We start from the raw sequence: 19323 nt of genomic DNA, 5'->3' as shown, positions 1-19323 counted from the left end.
GAAAATTGGAAAACTCACAAATATGTGGATGTAAAAAACATGCCACTGAATAATCAGTGGGTCAAAGAAGAAATCCAAAGGGAAATCAAAAAGTATTTTGAGACAAATGAAATTAGAAGCACCACCAATGAACACTTCTAGGATACAGCAAAAACGTTACTAGGACAAGTTTATAATGACAACTTTTGACATTAAGAGAAAAATAAAGTTCTTAAATAGTCTAACTTTAATCCCCAAGGAATTTAAACAGGAAGAATAAAATAATCCCAATGTTAGCATAATGAAGGAAATAATAAAGATTAGAGCAAGAAAATTAAAGGCTAGAAAGACAATAGAAAAGATCAAAGTAACTAACAGTTGAGTTTTTAAAAGAAAACAGAATTGAAAAACTTTTGGCTAGATTAACCAAGGAAAAACAAGAAGACTGAAGAAAATAATAAATGAAAGAGAAAACATTAAAATTGATAATCACAGAAATACAAAGTATAATAAGACAACACTATGAACAATTTTATGAAAACATATTAGATAAATTAGAAGAAATAAATAAATTCCTCAAAACAAACAACCCACCAAGATTAAATCATAAAGAAGTAGAATGCTAAACAAATCAATACTGAGGAAGGATATTGAAACTGTAATAAATCTCCCAGTCTATCCAAGACTGGATGACTTTACAGGTGAATTTTATCAAGCATTTATAAAAGAATTAATCTTTCCCAAACTTCTTCAAAAACTGAAGGGAAGAGACACTTCCAAACTCATATTATGAGGCCATAACTACTCTCATACTGAAGCCTGATAAAGACACTAGATGAAAGAAAACCACAAACTATTATCTTTGATGAAGATATAAGCAGAGATTGTCAACAAAATACTAGAAATCAAATTCATCAACACATTATAAAGATCATACACCATGAATAAGTAGGATTTATACTTGGGATGCAAGGATGTTTTAACATATACAAATCAGTAAAAATGATATACTACAAAGCCATAAAAGGTACAAATCCTATGATTGACTCAAAAGATTTATAAAAAGCATTTGACAAAATTCAGTACACTTTCATAATAAAAACTTGCAACAATATACATACAAAGATATGTACCTCAACGTAACAAAGGTCATATACAAAAAGACCTCAGGTATCATTATCCACAACAGTGAAATGCTAAATGTTTTTTCTCTAGTATCAGAAACAAGAGGAAAATACCCAATCTCACACTTTTATTCAACATAGTACTAGTAGATCAAGCCAGAGCAATTAAGTAATAAAAAGAAACAACAGGCATAAAATCAGAAATAAAGGGGTAAAATCATCTCTGGCTTGTACATAAAGAGATCATACGTATACATATGCACAAAACTGTAAAGCATATATCAAAAAGTTAGAGCTAACAAACCCATTCACTAAAGTTGTAGCTCACAAGATGAACATTCAAAACTGAGTTGCATTTCTAAACACTAACAATAAACTATCTGAGAAAAAAGTTAAGGAAACAATCCCACTTACAATAGAATTAAATACTATAAAATTCTTAAGACTCAATTTAACAAAGGAGGTGAAAACTCTGTTCAGTAAAATCTGACACTAACGAGTATAATGAAACAAGATGCAAATAAATAAAATTATGTCCCTTATTCATGGACTAGAATGATTAATATAAAATGTCCATTCAATGCAAAGCACTCTACAATCCCTATTAAAATTCCAATGGCACTTTTCACAAAAATAGTAAGGAATTCAAAAATTTCTATGAAGCCACAAATGACTCCAAATAGCCAACAAAATCCTGAGAGGACAAAGCTGGCATCTTCACATTTCTGAACTTTAAACTATTACACAGCTATATAACGAAGAGTATGGTACTGAGATAAGACGAAAGTATAGTCTCTTCAATAAATTATGATAAAAAGTGGCTATCCCCATGCACAAGAATTATATTGGACATTCATACCATATGCAAAAATTAAATGAAAGTGGATTAACATTCAATATAATACCAGAAACTATATAACTTCTAAAAGAAAGCATAGAGAACAATCTCTTTGACATTATCAATGGTAATGATTTTTTTAATATCACACCAAAAAATTACAACAATTGCAAAAACCAAAAACAATTAGGACTACATCAAAATAAAAAAGTTTCTGCACAACAAAGGAAACAAAAAAACAACATAAAAGAGCAGCCCCAGCACTGGGAGAAAATATATCTGATAAATTTAATACTTAAAATGTATAAGGATCTCAAACAACTCAATAACAACAACGACAAAGTAAATCTGACTTAAAATGGGCAAAGGACCTGAGTAGATATTTCTCCAAAGAAGACATAAAGGTGGCAAATAGGTTTATGAAAAGATGCTCAACATCATTATTCATCAGAAAAACGCAAGTCAAACCACAATGAGATATCACTTTGCACCTGTTACAATGCATATTATAAAAAAGTCAAGAGATCACAAATTGTTGGCAAAGGTGGATTTTAACAATTCTCCTACAATGTCAGACAGAATGTAAACTGATCCAGCCATGATAGAAAGCAGTATGGAGGCTCCTCAAATATTAAAAACAGAAGTACCAGCCGGGCGCGGTGGCTCACACCTGTAATCCTAGCTCTCTGGGAGGCCGAGGCGGGCAGATTGTTTGAGCTCAGGAGTTCAAGACCAGCCTGAGCAAGAGCGAGACCTCGTCTCTACTAAAAATAGAAAGAAATTAATTGGACAACTAAAAATATATACAGAAAAAATTAGCCAGGCATGGTGGCACATGCCTGTAGTCCCAGCTACTTGGGAGGCTGAGGCAGGAGGATCGCTTGAGCCCAGGAGTTTGAGGTTGCTGTGAGCTAGGATGACACCATGGCACTCTAGCCCGGGCAACACAGTGAGACTCTGTCTCAAAAAAAAAACAAACAAAAAAAAAAACAGAAGTACCATCCAATCCTTAAATCTCACTTCTGAGTATATATCGAAAAGAAATGAAACCAGTAATACAAAGAGATATCTGCTCTCCTATATTTATACCAGATTATTTACAATATATAGTATTGTTCAGCCATAAAAAAAAAAAAAAGGTAATCCTGCCATTTGTGACAATATGGATGATGAACCAGGTGGAAATTATGGTAACTAAAATAAAATAAAGAAATAAACTACTGTATGAAATGAGCTATTTGTGGAATGTATAGAGACTATAGAAGTAGAGGGTAGAATGGTGGGTGCCAACAGTGAGGGGGTGGCAAAAATGAAGAGATATTTGTCAAAGAGTACAAATTTTTATTTACATGATGAATGAATTCTGGGGATATAATATACAGCACTGTGAAAATAATTAACAGTGCCATATTATATAATTGAGATTAAGTAATATTCACTTAAGTAGATTAAGAGAGTAGACCTTAAGTATTATCACCTCCCAAAACTTGGCAACTCTGTGAAATGATAGATGTGTTCAGTTCATTGTATCAATCATTACACAATGTATACATACGTCAAATCATCAAGATGTACACCTCAAAACCATAAAATTTATACATGTAAAAAAATCCACAAGTCAGGAAAAAAGAAAGAACAAACAAACAAATGAACACAGAGGACACATTCTCAGTAGCTGCATACTTAACCAAACAAAATCATAAAATTGTAATTATTATGATATAAGGTAATAGTCAAAAATGTTACTATATGCTGGAATAGTTCTAAGCTCCCCATAGACCATTACTAGTTAAGAACTCTTTACGGAAAATAGTCCATTAAACTATTTTACACATGTGAAAATTGTGCATATAGTTTAAATTTCTAATCTTAGTTTAGGCTAGGAAAAAGAAACTGTTAATGTAAAATATATGATTAGATTTTTAAAATAAATATTTTAAAACTAAATATGTAATTACATATTTAATATTTAACCAAAGGGAGATGCTTTGTACCTTGATCAAATTACAGTCTTTCTGTAGAATCACTTTTGAATTCTCTATAGGATTGGAAATTAATAAAACAGAAAATATTTGATATCTGTCTATAGTATTCCTGGGACTCATTGTGCCAGAGGTTCTTAATCCACACTTTAAGGTCTGGCTTCTTCCTTGACCTTTGGACCTATCACTGTGTCATCTACTTCATTCACTCCCACCTACCTGGGTGCTTGGCTACTGTTTCCTCTCTCTTCACATTCCAGGCCTCTTTCATTTGTTTCAAAAAGGTGAGCAGGTCCAGCTTATAGACAGCAAGTTCTATTTTATTAGAAAAAGACACATGAATTTTGCTTGGGGTTCTTCAATTTTCAACTTAGTACTCAGTAGAAAAGAAAGAATATTATCGAAGATTCTAGGAAATTAATTTCCTAAATACTATTTCCTGACATACCCTATAGAATATTTAACAAGCATTTTAAATTTGTGAATCCTGTGCTTCACTTTCAAGTATGACTGAATCAAAAATAAAAAAATTGGATTTTAAGGTGTAGACAACAATATTTTATATCACTGAATTTACAGTATCACCACTAAACTAGAGGGAAATCTGCAAATCACCTCAAGAAAGAAGGTAAATAATGAAGTCAAGTATAAAGATTTTATTGTACATTAACAAGCCCTTAATTTTTTCCTAAAAGCAGGAATCTGAAACTCATTCATAAAAAGCAAAAGCTCCCAAGACACATTCTGCAAAGGAAAAAAATAAATCCCTTGAGGTACATTAGACATTATGGAGGTAAGTGATTCTCACCCACAGAGACCAGGTTTCTGTAGTTCTCTGACATCACATCCCTATACAAATTCTGCTGAGCAGTGTCCAGGCATTCCCACTCCTCTGGAGAGAATTCTATGGCCACATCCCTGAATGTCAACAGTTCCTGTAATAAAAATAAATAAATAACACATTGACCGAGATGTGTCTCTGTCCATGAACAGAGATCTTAGGGTCCAAGTATTTTCACTACTCCAGAGAGAATTCTATGGCCACATAACTAAATGTCAATAGTCCCTGAAAAAACAAAAATAAGAAAATAAATGACCATGTAGCCATGGGCAGAGTTCTTAATTTGACCCAAGATAAAATGAGGAAGAGTACCAGCTTGATATATATGAGAAATCTGATTTTAATCACACTAATATTCCTTAAGGCATTCTGTACCTCTGTGAAAAGAGAATGGCATAACTTCCACAAAATTGGTGTAGGTACTATGTTCATGTAGAATATAAACTATAAAACTAGAGCATCAACACAAGAATATATGTTTTTGAGTGCTATATTTACATCATAAAGAATCAATTTTGTCTATTTCTCAGATGGAAAAGTCATGGTGAGTTAGAAACACATTTCTCAAATTTTATTGTATAAAACAATGAACTGGATATCTTGTTATAATGCGGATTCCAATTCAGGAGATTGGGGTGAGGCCTGAGCATCTGCATTTCTACCAAGCTCACCAGTGATGCTAATGCTTCAGGTCTAAAAGAAACACTTCTGAACAGCAGAGAGGTAGAACACTGAGGGAAGAATTCATGGATGACATGAAATCCAGAGTTTTATGAAATATACAGATTATAACACGATAGCAAGAATAGCAGCATTCCTTTTTGAACATTTACTATATACCAGATATCATTCTAACATTTTTACATATTAATGCTTAAAAGCACAAAAATAATCTACAAGAAAACTAATAGTATTCCTCTTTTATGATAATATTTTGCCAATTATCCATTAAACAGTACAGCTTGGGGTTTACCCTAGTTTATCTGACCCTAGTTTAGAATTTATTTCTAAGGGACATACCGGCGAATATACAGACAGAACCCCAACAAAATGTTGAGAGCAGTTTACATAACTGAGAAGAGTAATGAAAACAAGAAGGAAACAACACAAAAGTAATCAGATAATTCTTACATTGTATGCACACAAATACATAGAAATTGTAATGATATACACATAAAAAATGATAGAGTAAAACCTTTTTGTGTAAAGAAATATTTTTAATTGCAAAAAATTATAAATCTCTGTCAATTATTAAACATACTACGGAGAACATCACACACAATGATATAAACTAAAATAAGAGCTATTGCTCCTGAGTCTTGTATTTTTTCTATTTTTGTTTCATTTATGTGGCTTGTTACATTTTAAAGTCTTAAGATGTTTAAATATATTACTTATATGTTAATTCTTGTTCCTTTTTTCTGAAAATACAGAGACTAAACATGTTTGTACCATGAGGTGAAAATAAAGATAGCTTTAATGACAGAAAAATGACAAAACTTCATAGTGAAGGAATCTTGCAGAGAGCAACTTAACCAAGTGAATGAAGTTATTACCATCAGCTGTAGTGCGACAAATAGGTATCGGGTGTCAATGAACACAGATGGACCATAATTACCACTGTGATATGTGTGGAAAAAATTAAATCATAATCTGAATCTAATCATAGAAAACAGAATCCGTGGGGGAGGCCACAAATGATGGTATGTATTCAAATTGGCCATGTGATGCTAACTGGAAGCCTGGGCTGAGAAACTCTTAGCTAAATCTTACCTGTCAAACTTCAATGTGCATATAAATCATTTGGGATTCTGAGCCACACTTTACATAATGTGGTTCCACAGGTTTGGAAGGGGACTATGAATTGGCTTCTATAACAAGCCCCTGTTAATGCAGATGATGCTGTCCCTAGACCCATCATCAGTAGCACTCAGCTAGAGACAGCAGGCACAGCACACCGTTCCTTACACCCAACACTCTTATCACAACACAAATACTGTCCTGAAAGACATTCCTTGCTTGCCATTTAAAGTTTACAGAAGGCTGGAGAAGGCAGCGATGTCTGAATGAGTCTACATTTGTAAAACAACATGTTCACAGCTGTTAATGCAGTGCTTACCGAGCAGGTGCCATGTGCTCACAAGTATGGTACAGAGCTCTGTGCTGGGGACATGACAGTGTGTGAGTTAATCTTCACAATAATACCCTGGGGGTCAAGTAATAAATGTCCCCAAATTCCAAGCAGGACTCAGATGCAAAACCTGGCCTTTGTATTTCTCTTCTGTTTCCCCATCGCAAGGGATTTTAAGAACAAATACGTAAAATAAAGGCTAAATACAGACAGATAAGGGCAGTAGAGAAAAGGGTGGAGTGTAGTTCAGAAGGATTTTTTATTGTTGTGTTTATATTTACCTTTTCATACCTGTAGAGCACCTACTGGATGTGCAGCAATGAGAAAAATGTCACTACATGGGATGTCTCTAAAAACACAGGTTTTAATGACAAAAAAATAAGGCCCCCAAATATAGAGTCCTTTCTTCCCATTCATGTGCCTTTGTGTTTTAAAAACTTGTGACCACTTAGCTTTGGAAAGATGGGAGCAGCCACCCAAAAGTTTAATCTCTTCTAGTCAGTTCTGTGAGGGGAGATTCCAGGGTGGGGCCAGATCGGGGCAGGGAGCAGGCCCAGGGCTTCTCATCTCTATACTGCTGGTTTGTTTTCAGTTCTGTCTTTCCTAAGCCTGCCCAAGAGAAATTTCACTCCCAGAGTTTGTTTGATTTTAATTGTTTAAACCCTATCCTTATCTATTTTGTAACATACAATAACAACCAATTTAACACAAACACATAGAGTTTTCTAGAAAAATTATAAGCTTAATATACATTCTTAACAAAGTAAAAGCAGAAGAAATAATAATCTTAATAACAACAACTTTTCTGTTCACGAATTGCCCGTCAGTGGTGACACCAGCCCTCACAACGTAAGGGAAGTTGTACAAATGAAGCCCAAGTCCCCTGCACACCTCCCTTCTGGTACTGAACACAAGATGTTAAAAGTGCAACCATTTATATATTTTTTCTAGACTGGAAGTTTCTGGACATTAAAGACCTCGACTGCTTCATCTGGTTTTCTCATGGCCAGTTGAAATGAAGCAATTGCTTTATCTATCAGTTTGCCTCTCCAGACCTCCTCCTTGTTCTTCACCCAAAAAAGACACTGGAGAAACTCCCTTCTGGGCACCAATGGAGAAGATTCTTTCTGTGAGGGGAGAAGCAAACCCTGGATCACTCATTTCTCTCCCTCTGAGATGGAAGAAAGTTTAGACCCTGTTGTCAGCCTGACTCCAGTCAGCACAGGACATCCCCAAAGTCCCAAAGACTTACAGGTGCTACTGAGAGTGTCCCCAGTGAGCCTGGGCTAATGCCCCCATGGTAATTCAGGCAGGAGAAACTCAGGCTGACTGTGGGTCAGAAGAGAAATTAAATCTGCCCTGGTGAAGCAGCTGACCCTGGATCATCTGTGAGCCAGAACCTATCCATGATCAGCTAACTCTGGGCTAAGAGGAAGGACAGGAATACCCTAATACCCAGTCACACAGTGTACAGGCAGGTATTGGCCCCGCCCTCTGGCTGCTGAGGTGCTTGTTTTCACTGACAGACTCTGCCATCAGATTCTGTTTACACCAGGAACCCCTCACACAACTACAGTGGCTCACTGGACAAGATTGGGAAAATTTTGAGAACCCTACTCCAAAAATTGAGTTTAAGGTATCTGTGTTAATCTCTCTCAGTGTAGAAAATGCCTTCCCTGGAGTTTTTGTATATGCTCAGTTCAACTTCTGGCCCTGTCTTGTAAATCCCAGGTGGGGCCCAGATCTTATATGGTATTTCTAGCTGGGATCAACCTGGCTCTGTATTATTGGGTGTTACAGTGAGGAGAGGGAAGCTGGAAGACAGATCCCCTCATGGAAATACCCCAGGACCTGGATTTAAATTTGGGGGGTATAGATTTAGGTCTTGAAGGGGTGGGGGACTTGCAGGTGCCGCTGTACATCCATGAACATTTGTCCAAGAAGAGGAGGAGGAAGTTGAGATTCTGAGGCTTACTCAATGCACGTGTGCAAGCCTGGTTGAGTTTTGGGGCCCCATGGACTCTGACTCAGTTTCAAGTTCTGAACATGCCAAGTGCATTGAAAGGAAGGGCTGGGATGACTGATTGCTGCTCTGTGAAGTTAATTTTGTAGAAATCTGCTCTAACTACTCTAGAAGAAACTGTAGATCCCAAACAGGCAGAGAGGTGGTTCTGCCTATAGATTTTGGGAGCAGTGTACAATTTCCTGTATAATTTTGGGTTTTGACTGGAAGCCCCAGAGAAAAAGACCCCTCTACAGTGAAACCACTTGGGTACCTTATATGTTTATATCATGTCTGGAAACACTGGATAGCATTATAAAAATATAATATGAAAATTATCTCCGGCCCCAGAAAAACTATCCACAATGATAGATCAGAAAGAAAACTGTTTTATTTTACAATTAAAACAGAATGTGACATGTATCACAGGCAATCTGGTAGGAGATTGCAAAAATAAAGTTGCCACAATTAGTCTTCAAGTAGAAGAGTGACAGCACAATTTGTTATATATAGTACATCCTAAATTCACCTGGTAATTGGGGAGGCTCTCCCTGTTTTAGCTACAGTCAAAGGAAATTTGATTTGGCTATATTCAAAGAAAAAAAATAGACTTCTTTTGTCTTCATGGCAAGATTCAGATTTGCAACTTGGAGCCAGGTGACTGCTGAAGGCAGGCTCCTACTTTCCTACAAAAACTGCTGCATAGGGCTCAATCTTCTTGGATATTTAAATTTCGAAGCAGTGTTTCCAGGTCCTACAGAAAGATATTCTTGAGTCAAAAAGAATAGGAAGTGCTCGCTTCGGCAGCACATATACTAAAACTGGAATGATACAGAGAAGATTAGCATGGCCCCTGAGCAAGGATGACACGCAAATTCATGAAGCGTTCCATATTTTTAACAAAAACTCATTTCATACTATTTAGATTTTCTTTTTTTATCTTATACTTATTGTCCCCTTTTTAACTTTTTTTGTTTGTGGTGAGGGGTGTGGGAAGACCAAAGGAAGGAACATTAACAATTTCTCATACTTAGAAATGAAAAGAGCTTTCATTTTCTAGGACAACTTGAACACGGATGCTCTTGGAAAATGTAGTAGAGTCAATTAAAAGTTGCATTTGGAACTCTTTCTTATGAGCAATTTTGTCTTCCAAATTAAAACTGTCTATTCCACAGATATACCTACCCAAGGGCTAATAGTAATTCTCAATTAAAATGCAAATGGCTTCTGTATGTGTAAAAAAAAAGAAAAAAGAATAGGAAAAGCCCTATTTAGCTGTTAAAATGATTTACATATATTTTAAAGAGGCATAGAAAAAATTTCAATATAAAAGTTTTCCAAATTAAACACAAGAAAAAGAGGCCAAAATCTCTTTCCTCATTTTCAATGTTGAGAATTAACTCTCAGATCTCTAGTCTGCATTTGCTCTTAACCCAGCCAGCTCAAGGGCTATGGTCTTGAACTTAATGGACATCTGAATTCCAGGATTTGCTGTATTTAGGCATCAAAGGGGTGGCCTTCCACACTGAGTGCACAAAAAAGAGGGTTTGTAGGGAAAATAGGCAGAACAGAGAAGGTGCTATCAAACACCCAGGGGGTGGGCACAGTGCAGTGTTGGCAAAAGGACTGGTTTTTGCTACAGGATACAAGCCCAGGTAAGGCTATGTCTTATTCCTGTGTCCACGTAGATGAGATTATGATTGGGTGGTCCAGAGCCTAGATTAGTGGAGGGATCAGGTTCCTGCTACAGATTCAGTGTTGGGGGTGGGAATAATCGAGGAGTCATCTAGGTCCTTGTGTAGGTTTTTGGTGGGCAACTTTAGGAACAAATGTGCTGTGGGTGCAATTCCTGAGCTTGGACCCTTGTCCTGAAAGGGGCATTGCCATGTCATTACTTAGTGCACATGTGTGAGAGAACAAGAATCACATGGCAGCAGGGTGTGAGGAAGGGGTTCTGCATTCAGAACACATTTCCTCAGTGCCCTGAGATAAGAAAAATACCTCAGAGCTTTCAGAGCTATGTGAGGTATGCAAAATTGATCAGGCCCAGAGAGACACGACTATGTGAATTATTTTAATTCTCTAACCCATGCCTCTGGGCAATTGTTTAAAGACATTTTGCTCCAGACTAGCTGCCCCACCCATTATCTTCCCATTCCCGAAATTTGTGATACAAAAAAAAAAAAAAAAATTATAGCCAATAAATATCTTATGTAAATTCATGATGAACAACTTAGAAACTGCCTCTCCTCTTTTTCTCTTAAAAACCCATTTGTAACTGCTGCTAATAGGAGCTTGTTTTCAGGGCAACTTGAACCTATGCTCCTGGGTGGCCATCCTCAACGTCTGAATGTTAATAACTCTCTTTGAACTAGATTCTGACCTTTTTGATTATTTTAGGTTGACAGTCATCTGTCCCAGCTGGAAAGAGACATGGAATCATATGACAATTGTGATGTCACAACCCATGTGCAGGAGGACAGAGCCTCCTTTCCCTGAGACACCCAGAGTCTCCAGCCAGCCCAGGCCCTGCCTAACCCACACTGGGTGAGACTCACAGGCATCCACCTGTCCTAGGTCCCCAAAACTTCCCTCACATTTGACAAACGTGTGGGAAACCTGAGGACAAAAATCAGTCCCTTTGTTTTGGGTATCTCTCACTTCACATCATCGGGAATTATGACAGCAATGAGCATGAAGGTGTTTTCGTCCCAGCCTTGTTTGAAAATGAACAAACGTGCAACAGTGGAGCCTGGTTCACTGATGTGTGGTGGAAATGGATGGAAGCCCTTAACAACAATGTCATGATGCATATGTGATGATACACAAAGGGTGTGGTGATCCATGTAGCTGCCTGAGGCATGTGCCACCATGCCCAGCTAATTTTTTCTCTCTGTATATATTTTTAGTTGTCCAGATCATTTCTTTCTATTTTTTAGTAGAGATGGGGTCTCACTCTTGTCCAGGCTGGTCTCGACTCCTGACCTTGAGCCATCCACCCGCCTCGGCCTCCCAGAGTGCTAGGATTACAGGCGTGAGTCACCGTGCCAGCCACCTCTTCTAAATTATCAGGCTCGGACAGTCACTCACAGGAATGAGCCAGCAGTCATGTCCCACTCCACTTCTTGATACTTTAGCTAAATAATAATCTCTTGAAACTGCTTGTTGCATGGACTCTAGACTTAACAGATACCACAAGTAGCTATAAATCAAAAATGCTGCATCCTCAACACCATAACTAATAACATAGAATTCAACAATGTACAGCCAATCACTAATCAATGCTTGGGTGAACCAATGAGAATTCTTCATGAACTTTTTATTGGCCCAATCCTTTTCTCCTTTTTGCCTTTAAAAACACGCTTGTGCCGCTCATGCCTGTAATCTTAGCACTCTGGGAGGCCGAAGCGGGAGGATCGTTTCAGCTCAGGAGTTCGAGACCAGCCTGAGCAAGAGCGAGACCTCGTCTCTACTAAAAAGAATAGAAAGAAATTAGCTGGACAACTAAAAATATATATTAAAAAATTAGCTGGACATGGAGGCGTGTGTCTGTAGTCCCAGCTACTCGGGAGGCTGAGGCAGGAGGATCGCTCGAGCCCAGGAGTTTGAGGTTGCTGTCAGCTAGGCTGATGCCACGGCACTCTAGCCCGGGCAACACAGTGAGACTCTGTCTCAAAAAAAAAAAAAAAAACCATGCTTGTAATAAAGAACAAGTGGAGCTCACATCCAGAGTTACTTGGGTCTGAGTCTTCCAGGCAGCTATCTGCAACTTGGCTCAAGTAAACTCTTTGAAAATATATTTTGTGCCTTAATTTCCTTCTTTAGGTTGACAAATTTATAAAGTGATAGCACTTGAGAACAAAACCAAGAATGACATTATCAGCAACATCAAAAAATAAACTTGAAACAACTTGAGTCCTAAAATCAGTGGAATGGGGGGGTAAACTGGGGAACCAAAAGACTGAAACAGCAGCATGTGTGCCACAGAATGTGGCACAAAATCCAGAGGAAAAAATTTAGGAACAATGTAAATAGTGTATTAATAGTAACATTAAGTTACTAAAAACTCAGAAGAGGCCAAAATAAGGTTATTCACATAATTTTATATAAGAAAACATATCGTATTTAAAGAAGCCAGCAAAATCACTCAAACTCAGTATTTATTAATAAAAGGAAATTCTAAGGGGAAAAAATTCAAACCATAAGTGTTTTTCCTCTGCTCTCATACCACAACCATCAACACAGAAGATTTCTCTAACCAAAGTGAGGGGATTCCTCCTTATCAATAAGAAAGCAGTCAATTTTGCAGAAGACACCTGCTGGGTGTCAAACCCAGTTCAATTCTAACAGTATCCATCTGGAGATGGGGATGGGGCACAGGGCGGGCATTCATGTCCTTGCCAGACTCACCGCCTTCCAAAGCTCCCCAAACCAAATCCTTTCGGGTTTTTAGGGAAGCTTCACTTCATTCACATAATTAATTAAACCATAGGTAATTGGTAATCAACTTAATCTTAAGCCCCTCTCTCTACCCTAGAGGTTGGGGGCAGGAATGAAAATTCCATTCCTCTGGGCATGTAGCTGGTTCCCTTGGCAACCAGCCTCCAATCCAGAGGCTTCTATGGGCTTTCCAAAAATCCCCTTATTAACATAAGCTCAAGTGCTTTAAAGAGCCTGTTGTAAATATTAATATCAATAGACTATCTTTCACCTTTACTGATCAGGAGCTGCCTCATAAACCAAGGATAAAAGACCAAATAATCTAACAAAGGATATTCTTTCAGGGGTGAAGAACCTGTGGTCTTAGGGCCACACATGTGGCCGTCTAGCTCCTTAAGTGTGGACTTTTGACTGGATCCAAATTTTACAGAACAAATCTTTTTATTAAAAGTGGTACAGCAGAGAAAGATAAAGCTTCTTGCCCTCTTTGGTGCTTAAAAAAAAAATTGAAATCAGAAGGCCACAGGTTCCCCACCCCTGCAAGGAAATAACAAAGCTTATAGGAGGAGCTGAGAGCCAGGAATCATGGGAAAAAACCCAAAATATATCTATCACAACATCACAGAAATTTAAGGCACTAAAATGTCATACCTCAACAGGAGAAGCAAAAGTAGCTATCCCTTTCAGATAATAAACAGGTCACTGAATTATTATTTGCATGATAACAAATCATTTAGTAAATTCATTTAGGAGTTGCCAAATCCTATTTCATAGGATTTGTTATTAAACTCCAACTTCCAGACAGCAGGATACAAAACAGAGTTATCCACTGTCACAAATTCTCCATCCTGCAAAAAGAGAGGAATAGATATTTTGGTGAATCTTTGTTATTCACCAATTTTTCTAGCTTACTTTCCTGTGGAAATGCATTTATTTTTCTGCAACCAAAATGGAAGAAAGATTTTTTTCTATATCCTTTCCCAGGTAACGTTCCCAAAGCTAAGCTCTGGAATTCCAAAATTACCTCAAAATAAAGAACAGAACTGAGAAACTCACTACACTCACTGTGAGAGAAAAAATGGTAAATAAGCATTTTTTTTCTTAAAGCCAGTCAAATTTAGCAGTGGGGGGATTGCATACCAACTTTAGTGACACTAATGTTAATAAGTTCTGATAACCCACTACCATCGGACCAGCCAATAAGAATTGTTAACAAGTGGAATATATGACCAGAATTTTATTTGAAATCTATGTTTTTCATGCCTCTTTGAAAATATTTCCTTATCTTTAAACCTCTACTGCTAAAGTACATTTTATAGTTAAAGAAAAACTGAAGCTGAAATAAGTCAACAAATGTTTTCTCGGTGACAAACCCAGGCGGGGCAGTGCTGACAAAAAAAAAGACGTGTGACTCAAGTGTCAAGTCAGGCCATCCTATCACTTGGCAAATCTGCCCACCCCCATCCTGCTAATTGAAGTACTAGATGATCCTTCTCCCAGGAGACACTGCACTGTGCCCCGCTTTGTGCCTGAAATGCATTTTGCTTTGCAGGTCCTTGCACCACCTCACTGGGGTCTGTTTTCTTTATCCTTTGAGGTAGTTCTCACAAGTGTGAGAAAATCCAGAGAGCAGGAATCATTTTTGTCTTTTTTCTTCAATACCAGCATCCAATTGGCATATCTCCAAGAAATGAAAACTGGGTTTTAAGGCAGAAAATCTTAATGTCTCAGGATGTGAGCTTTTTAGATGAAGGATACACCAGGAGGAACCTCTCAGCCTCAGACATCCTGATGCTCTCCTGACTGGCTCCAGCCCAAGACTTCAGGCTGTTCTCTTGGAGAAGACCCAGGGGCTGGTATCAACTAGACACTTGAACGGCATGGCCACTGTGGGCATTCTGGGTCATCCTCAGACAGCTGTGAAACCCAGGACTGGGAAAAGACAGGACAGTGGCAGAGGACATTTCACTCTATAACATTTCTAAAGAGAAACCTCAATGCAAAGACATTATGGTAAGATGCCTGTGCCTAGAGAAGATAAAAAGAGAGGCACAAAGAATTGTTAAAGCAGAGTATCAAAAGGGGCCCACCTACTGCTCTGTGAAAAATGATAAACAATTAAAATACTCTCTCTTTCAAAAATAAAGGACAAATAGTGGATAATGTGAATTGGTGAGTGGAAGTTCATATTTGGGAATGTGGGGGGAAAACTAGAAATTTAGGATTTTCCTAGGAGAGTTATGCTGGGGGAACAGGGTGGTTGATTTGGGATTCTGCTTGTCATACATTTGGAAAATGCAGGGAGAAACAAGTTCTTCTGTGGAGTGTTAAAATAAATAAATAGTTGGCAATTAGACTAAACTAAGTCTTCTGCCCTGACTTCCTACCTAAGGATACTGAAATCTAACTCAAAACAGTTTTTGTAAATTACTAACCTAGGGAGAAACAAAATTTATGCTGAACCAACTACAAACTACCAATTAACCTCTGCTAACATAACCAGAAGTAGCCACCGTAATAATCCAAAAAAGTTGGCTCCAGAACTATAACCAATCAATTATTGAATTTGGTTTGTTTCCTCATGTACCCTATAAAAGCCTTTCCTTCAAGCCTCTCCTGTGGACCCCCAAACACAAGCCATGCCTGGAGCCTTCCTGATTCATAAATCGCTGTTTGCTCTAATAAACTTTTTAATGTTTTAACGTTGCCCTAGTTTATCTTTAACAAGAGAAAGGACAGACTGGGGACCCCATGGACACCGCCACTGAGTCGAAATTCTCCGCTGATGACCCTCCGGTCTTTACCTAAGCACAACCTGGGAGACACGCGGGGCTGCGGGTGCAGAGCTGCCCAGAGAGGGCTTCCGGCAGTGTGAAGTCACGTGTGGATGGGACAGGATTCCCTGAGATTCTGGCTGCTGTTCTAGCCCCCAACCTGTGGCCAGACGCGTCCGAGGGCCGAGCTGCACCAGCGGGGATTCGTGTCCGCAGACTCCAAAGCTGACGCGGGGAGACTTGGGACCCGCCACAACCGGTTGTGGCCGGTTCCAACCCCCCAGGACAGCCAGCCCCACATACTAACCAGTTTTCCGCTTCCGTGTTGTCCCAGCATTCTCCTTACAGATCTTGCAGTACCTGCAGGTCACAGGGCGACAGAGGCTGCGGCAGAGACACTTGGACTTTCAAAAGCACAGGAGAAGCAGCAGTGAACACGGATTGAACTTAAGGGGCTGATGCAAGAGACAAAGACCCTGCCACATTGAAGAAGCTGCCCCTTCCTCTCCCAATGCCAGCCTGATTGGACAGTTCTCACCCCAGCACTCCTGATTGGATAGGGCCCCAGGCCCTTCCCCTTAATCTCCTGAGTGACAGATGATGGTATCCCACATATTCATAGCTGAAAGCAGGGTTTCTCTCCCTACAGGGACCTGGCATTACCTGGAGGGCATTTGCATTTAGCCTTGTATATAATGTTATATCTATTATAAATTATATATGTAATATTCAAAATTGGAAACCATAACGATAAATATTTTAAAATTTAAGATTTTAGGCGAGGCATAATGATTCATGTCTGTAATCCTAGCGCTTTGGGAGGCCAAAGAAAGAGGATCACCTGAGGCCAGGAGTTTGAGATCCCATCTCTACAAAAAAATTTTTAAAAAAGCAAGGTGTGGTGGTGCATGCCTATAGTCTTAGCTACTCAGGACACTGAGGAAGGAAAATCACTTAAGCCTAGGGGTTAGAGGCTGTAGTGAGCTATGAGGAGGCCACTGCACTCCAGTTTGGGAAACAGAGCAAGACCCTGTCTATTAAATACATAAATAAATAAATAAATAAATAAAATAATTCAGATTTTATAAACTTCATGTCCTCTGCTTTTTTTAGAAGGCAGCCTCAGTTTGGAAAAGGGTGGCAATCCTCTCAGACAGCAATGCCTACTAGAACTAAAGGTAGGAGCCACGTGTGTCATTTTAAATTTTCTAGTAGCAACATAAAAGAAAAAAAAACCCAAACACGTGAAAATGATTGTAATAATTTATTAACTCAATATACTGAAAAATTATTTCAATATGTGATCAATATTATATTATTAATGAAGTAATTTTGGTACTAAATCATTCAAAGCCACTCTGTATTTTAAGCTTCCTGAACATTCCAATTAAGATAACACATTTGGATGCATATGTCTGATTTTCCCACTTTTGTTAATATTAAGATTGATCAGTGAGTCCAAGGAATATCTGCCTATTTCTTTCAAATAATTGCTTATTATTTATTGATTAGTATTTTTCTAACAACTTATTTTACTGAGGGTTGCAAAATAGCATTTTTCTAATTCTATTATGTTCTTTGCATGTAATATTTCTTATTCTTCTATTAAGAATTCCATTTTCTCATGAGCTCTTCATTACATTCAAAACTAACCTATAAGGAAAGGGAAGATAAAAGATTGATTCTTTTTTTATCCATTGTCATAACAATGATGATGTGGCCCCAGCGAACAAAGAAAACATAAACGACATTTTTCCTAACATTATTTTTTGTGTATTTGATAGGACTCCATACACTGCAGTATGTATTTCTTTTTTTAGTTCAAATTCTCCCATCTTAGGCCACTGAGTGACCCTTCCCATTGCCTCCTGTGTCCTTGTGCCATGAGATCATATGTTTTGAGAGCTTTCTTATTTTCCGGAACAAATGCACATGCATGCTTTTCTTTGTCTTTTATATAAATTGTAAGTACATGTCCCATTTGGCATATTCCTTTTTATTTGACTTACGGTGTTTCCTACCATGCACAATATCCTGGTTTTATACTGTGCACTCTATCGATCTTTTCTTTTATTAACATTTCTTGATTTGAGTTACAGGCCAGATTTATTCTCACGGCTTTTAGAAATATTTACTAATGTTTTCTTCTATAATACTATTTATATGTTTTCAATTTTTTTACCATTTATATTTCTTATTTGTCTTTATGTTACTCTAGCACATTAAAAGTAAATCAATTTTCATTTTTCTGTAGGAATATCCAGATCTCAAACAATAAGTATTGATAAAGGCTCCTCCTCTGTAGTTTTTATTATGTAACTTCCTTTATGCAGTTTGATGGATTTCTGAATTTTCTGCTATCCCAGTCTCCTTGCCTATTTTTGCATCAACACCACATTGCTTTAATTATAGAATGCTTAAAGCATTTCAATGTCATGTAAGACCAGAAACCCTCATTGTGTTTGTTTCTTAGGGATTTTGGCTGTCCCCATGTTTGTTTTTCCATATGTAATTTGCAAACTCATTGTTTTCTTCACAGAAACTGACAGAATCTATTATGAGATCAAATACAATGTTGAAGATAGCTTAAGCATAAATGATTTATTTATATAATTGAGTTTTTCTATCCAAGAACAACATGTAACTTTCCATTCGTTTAAGTCTTCAAACATATCTTAGGAATTCTTTATTATTTTGCTCATGCAGACTGCAAATTTTTCATTAGATTTGTTGCTAGGTCATTTTGTTTTACATTTTAAAATTCACTTTTTCAGTACAAAAACAATTTATTTAACCAAAATGTTTGTACCCCCATAATATTCTGAAATAAAATTTAAAAAGAATAATAACCTATACCCTAATTAAGAAATTAAGGTCAGCTGGGCGTGGTGGCTCATGCCTGTAATCCTAGCACTCTGGGAGGCCGAGGTGGGAGGATTGCTTGAGGTCAGTAATTCAAGATTAGCCTGAGCAAGAGCGAGACCCGTCTCCACTATAAATAGAAAGAAATTAGCCAAACAACTAAAAATAGAAAAATTGGCCGGGCACGGTGGCGTGTGCCTGTAGTCGGGAGGCTGAGGCAGGAGGATCGCTTGAGCCCAGGAGTTTGAGGTTGCTGTGAGCTAGGCTGATGCTACAGCACTCTAGCCCAGGCAAGAGAGTGAGACTCTGTCTCAAAAAAAAAAAAAAAAAACCATGCTTGTAATAAAGAA

At 37.8% G+C, this 19323-nt stretch overlaps 1 protein-coding gene across 1 annotated transcript; it reads right to left on the bottom strand.

Moving 5' to 3' along the window:
* Positions 1-4128: 4128 nt before the first annotated feature.
* Positions 4129-16412, bottom strand: LOC105825955 (zinc finger protein 736-like). Its single transcript, XM_012663855.1, has 3 exons — positions 16272-16412; positions 4732-4858; positions 4129-4238 (listed from the first exon to the last, which is right to left on the bottom strand). The coding sequence occupies exons 1-3, from the start codon at positions 16410-16412 to the stop codon at positions 4129-4131; spliced, it is 378 nt and encodes a 125-aa protein (XP_012519309.1).
* Positions 16413-19323: the final 2911 nt, after the last annotated feature.

Source organism: Propithecus coquereli, unplaced genomic scaffold, assembly GCF_000956105.1.
Source record: "Propithecus coquereli isolate 6110/MARCELLA unplaced genomic scaffold, Pcoq_1.0 Scaffold838, whole genome shotgun sequence".
Classification (NCBI taxonomy): domain Eukaryota; kingdom Metazoa; phylum Chordata; class Mammalia; order Primates; family Indriidae; genus Propithecus; species Propithecus coquereli.
The sequence above is the reverse complement of the archived record's forward strand: the minus strand, read 5'-3'. Positions and strand labels throughout refer to the sequence as shown.

Coding starts and splice junctions, on each gene's coding strand:
- LOC105825955 (XM_012663855.1), bottom strand. CDS start 16,412: ATGTGGGGCTGGCTGTCCTGGGGGGTTGGAACCGGCCACAACCGGTTG. Junction 4,859..16,271: donor TCGGACGCGTCTGGCCACAG/GTTGGGGGCTAG, acceptor TTTTTATTACAG/GAACTGTTGACATTCAGGGA. Junction 4,239..4,731: donor CAGAAACCTGGTCTCTGTGG/GTGAGAATCACT, acceptor CTAATAAAATAG/AACTTGCTGTCTATAAGCTG.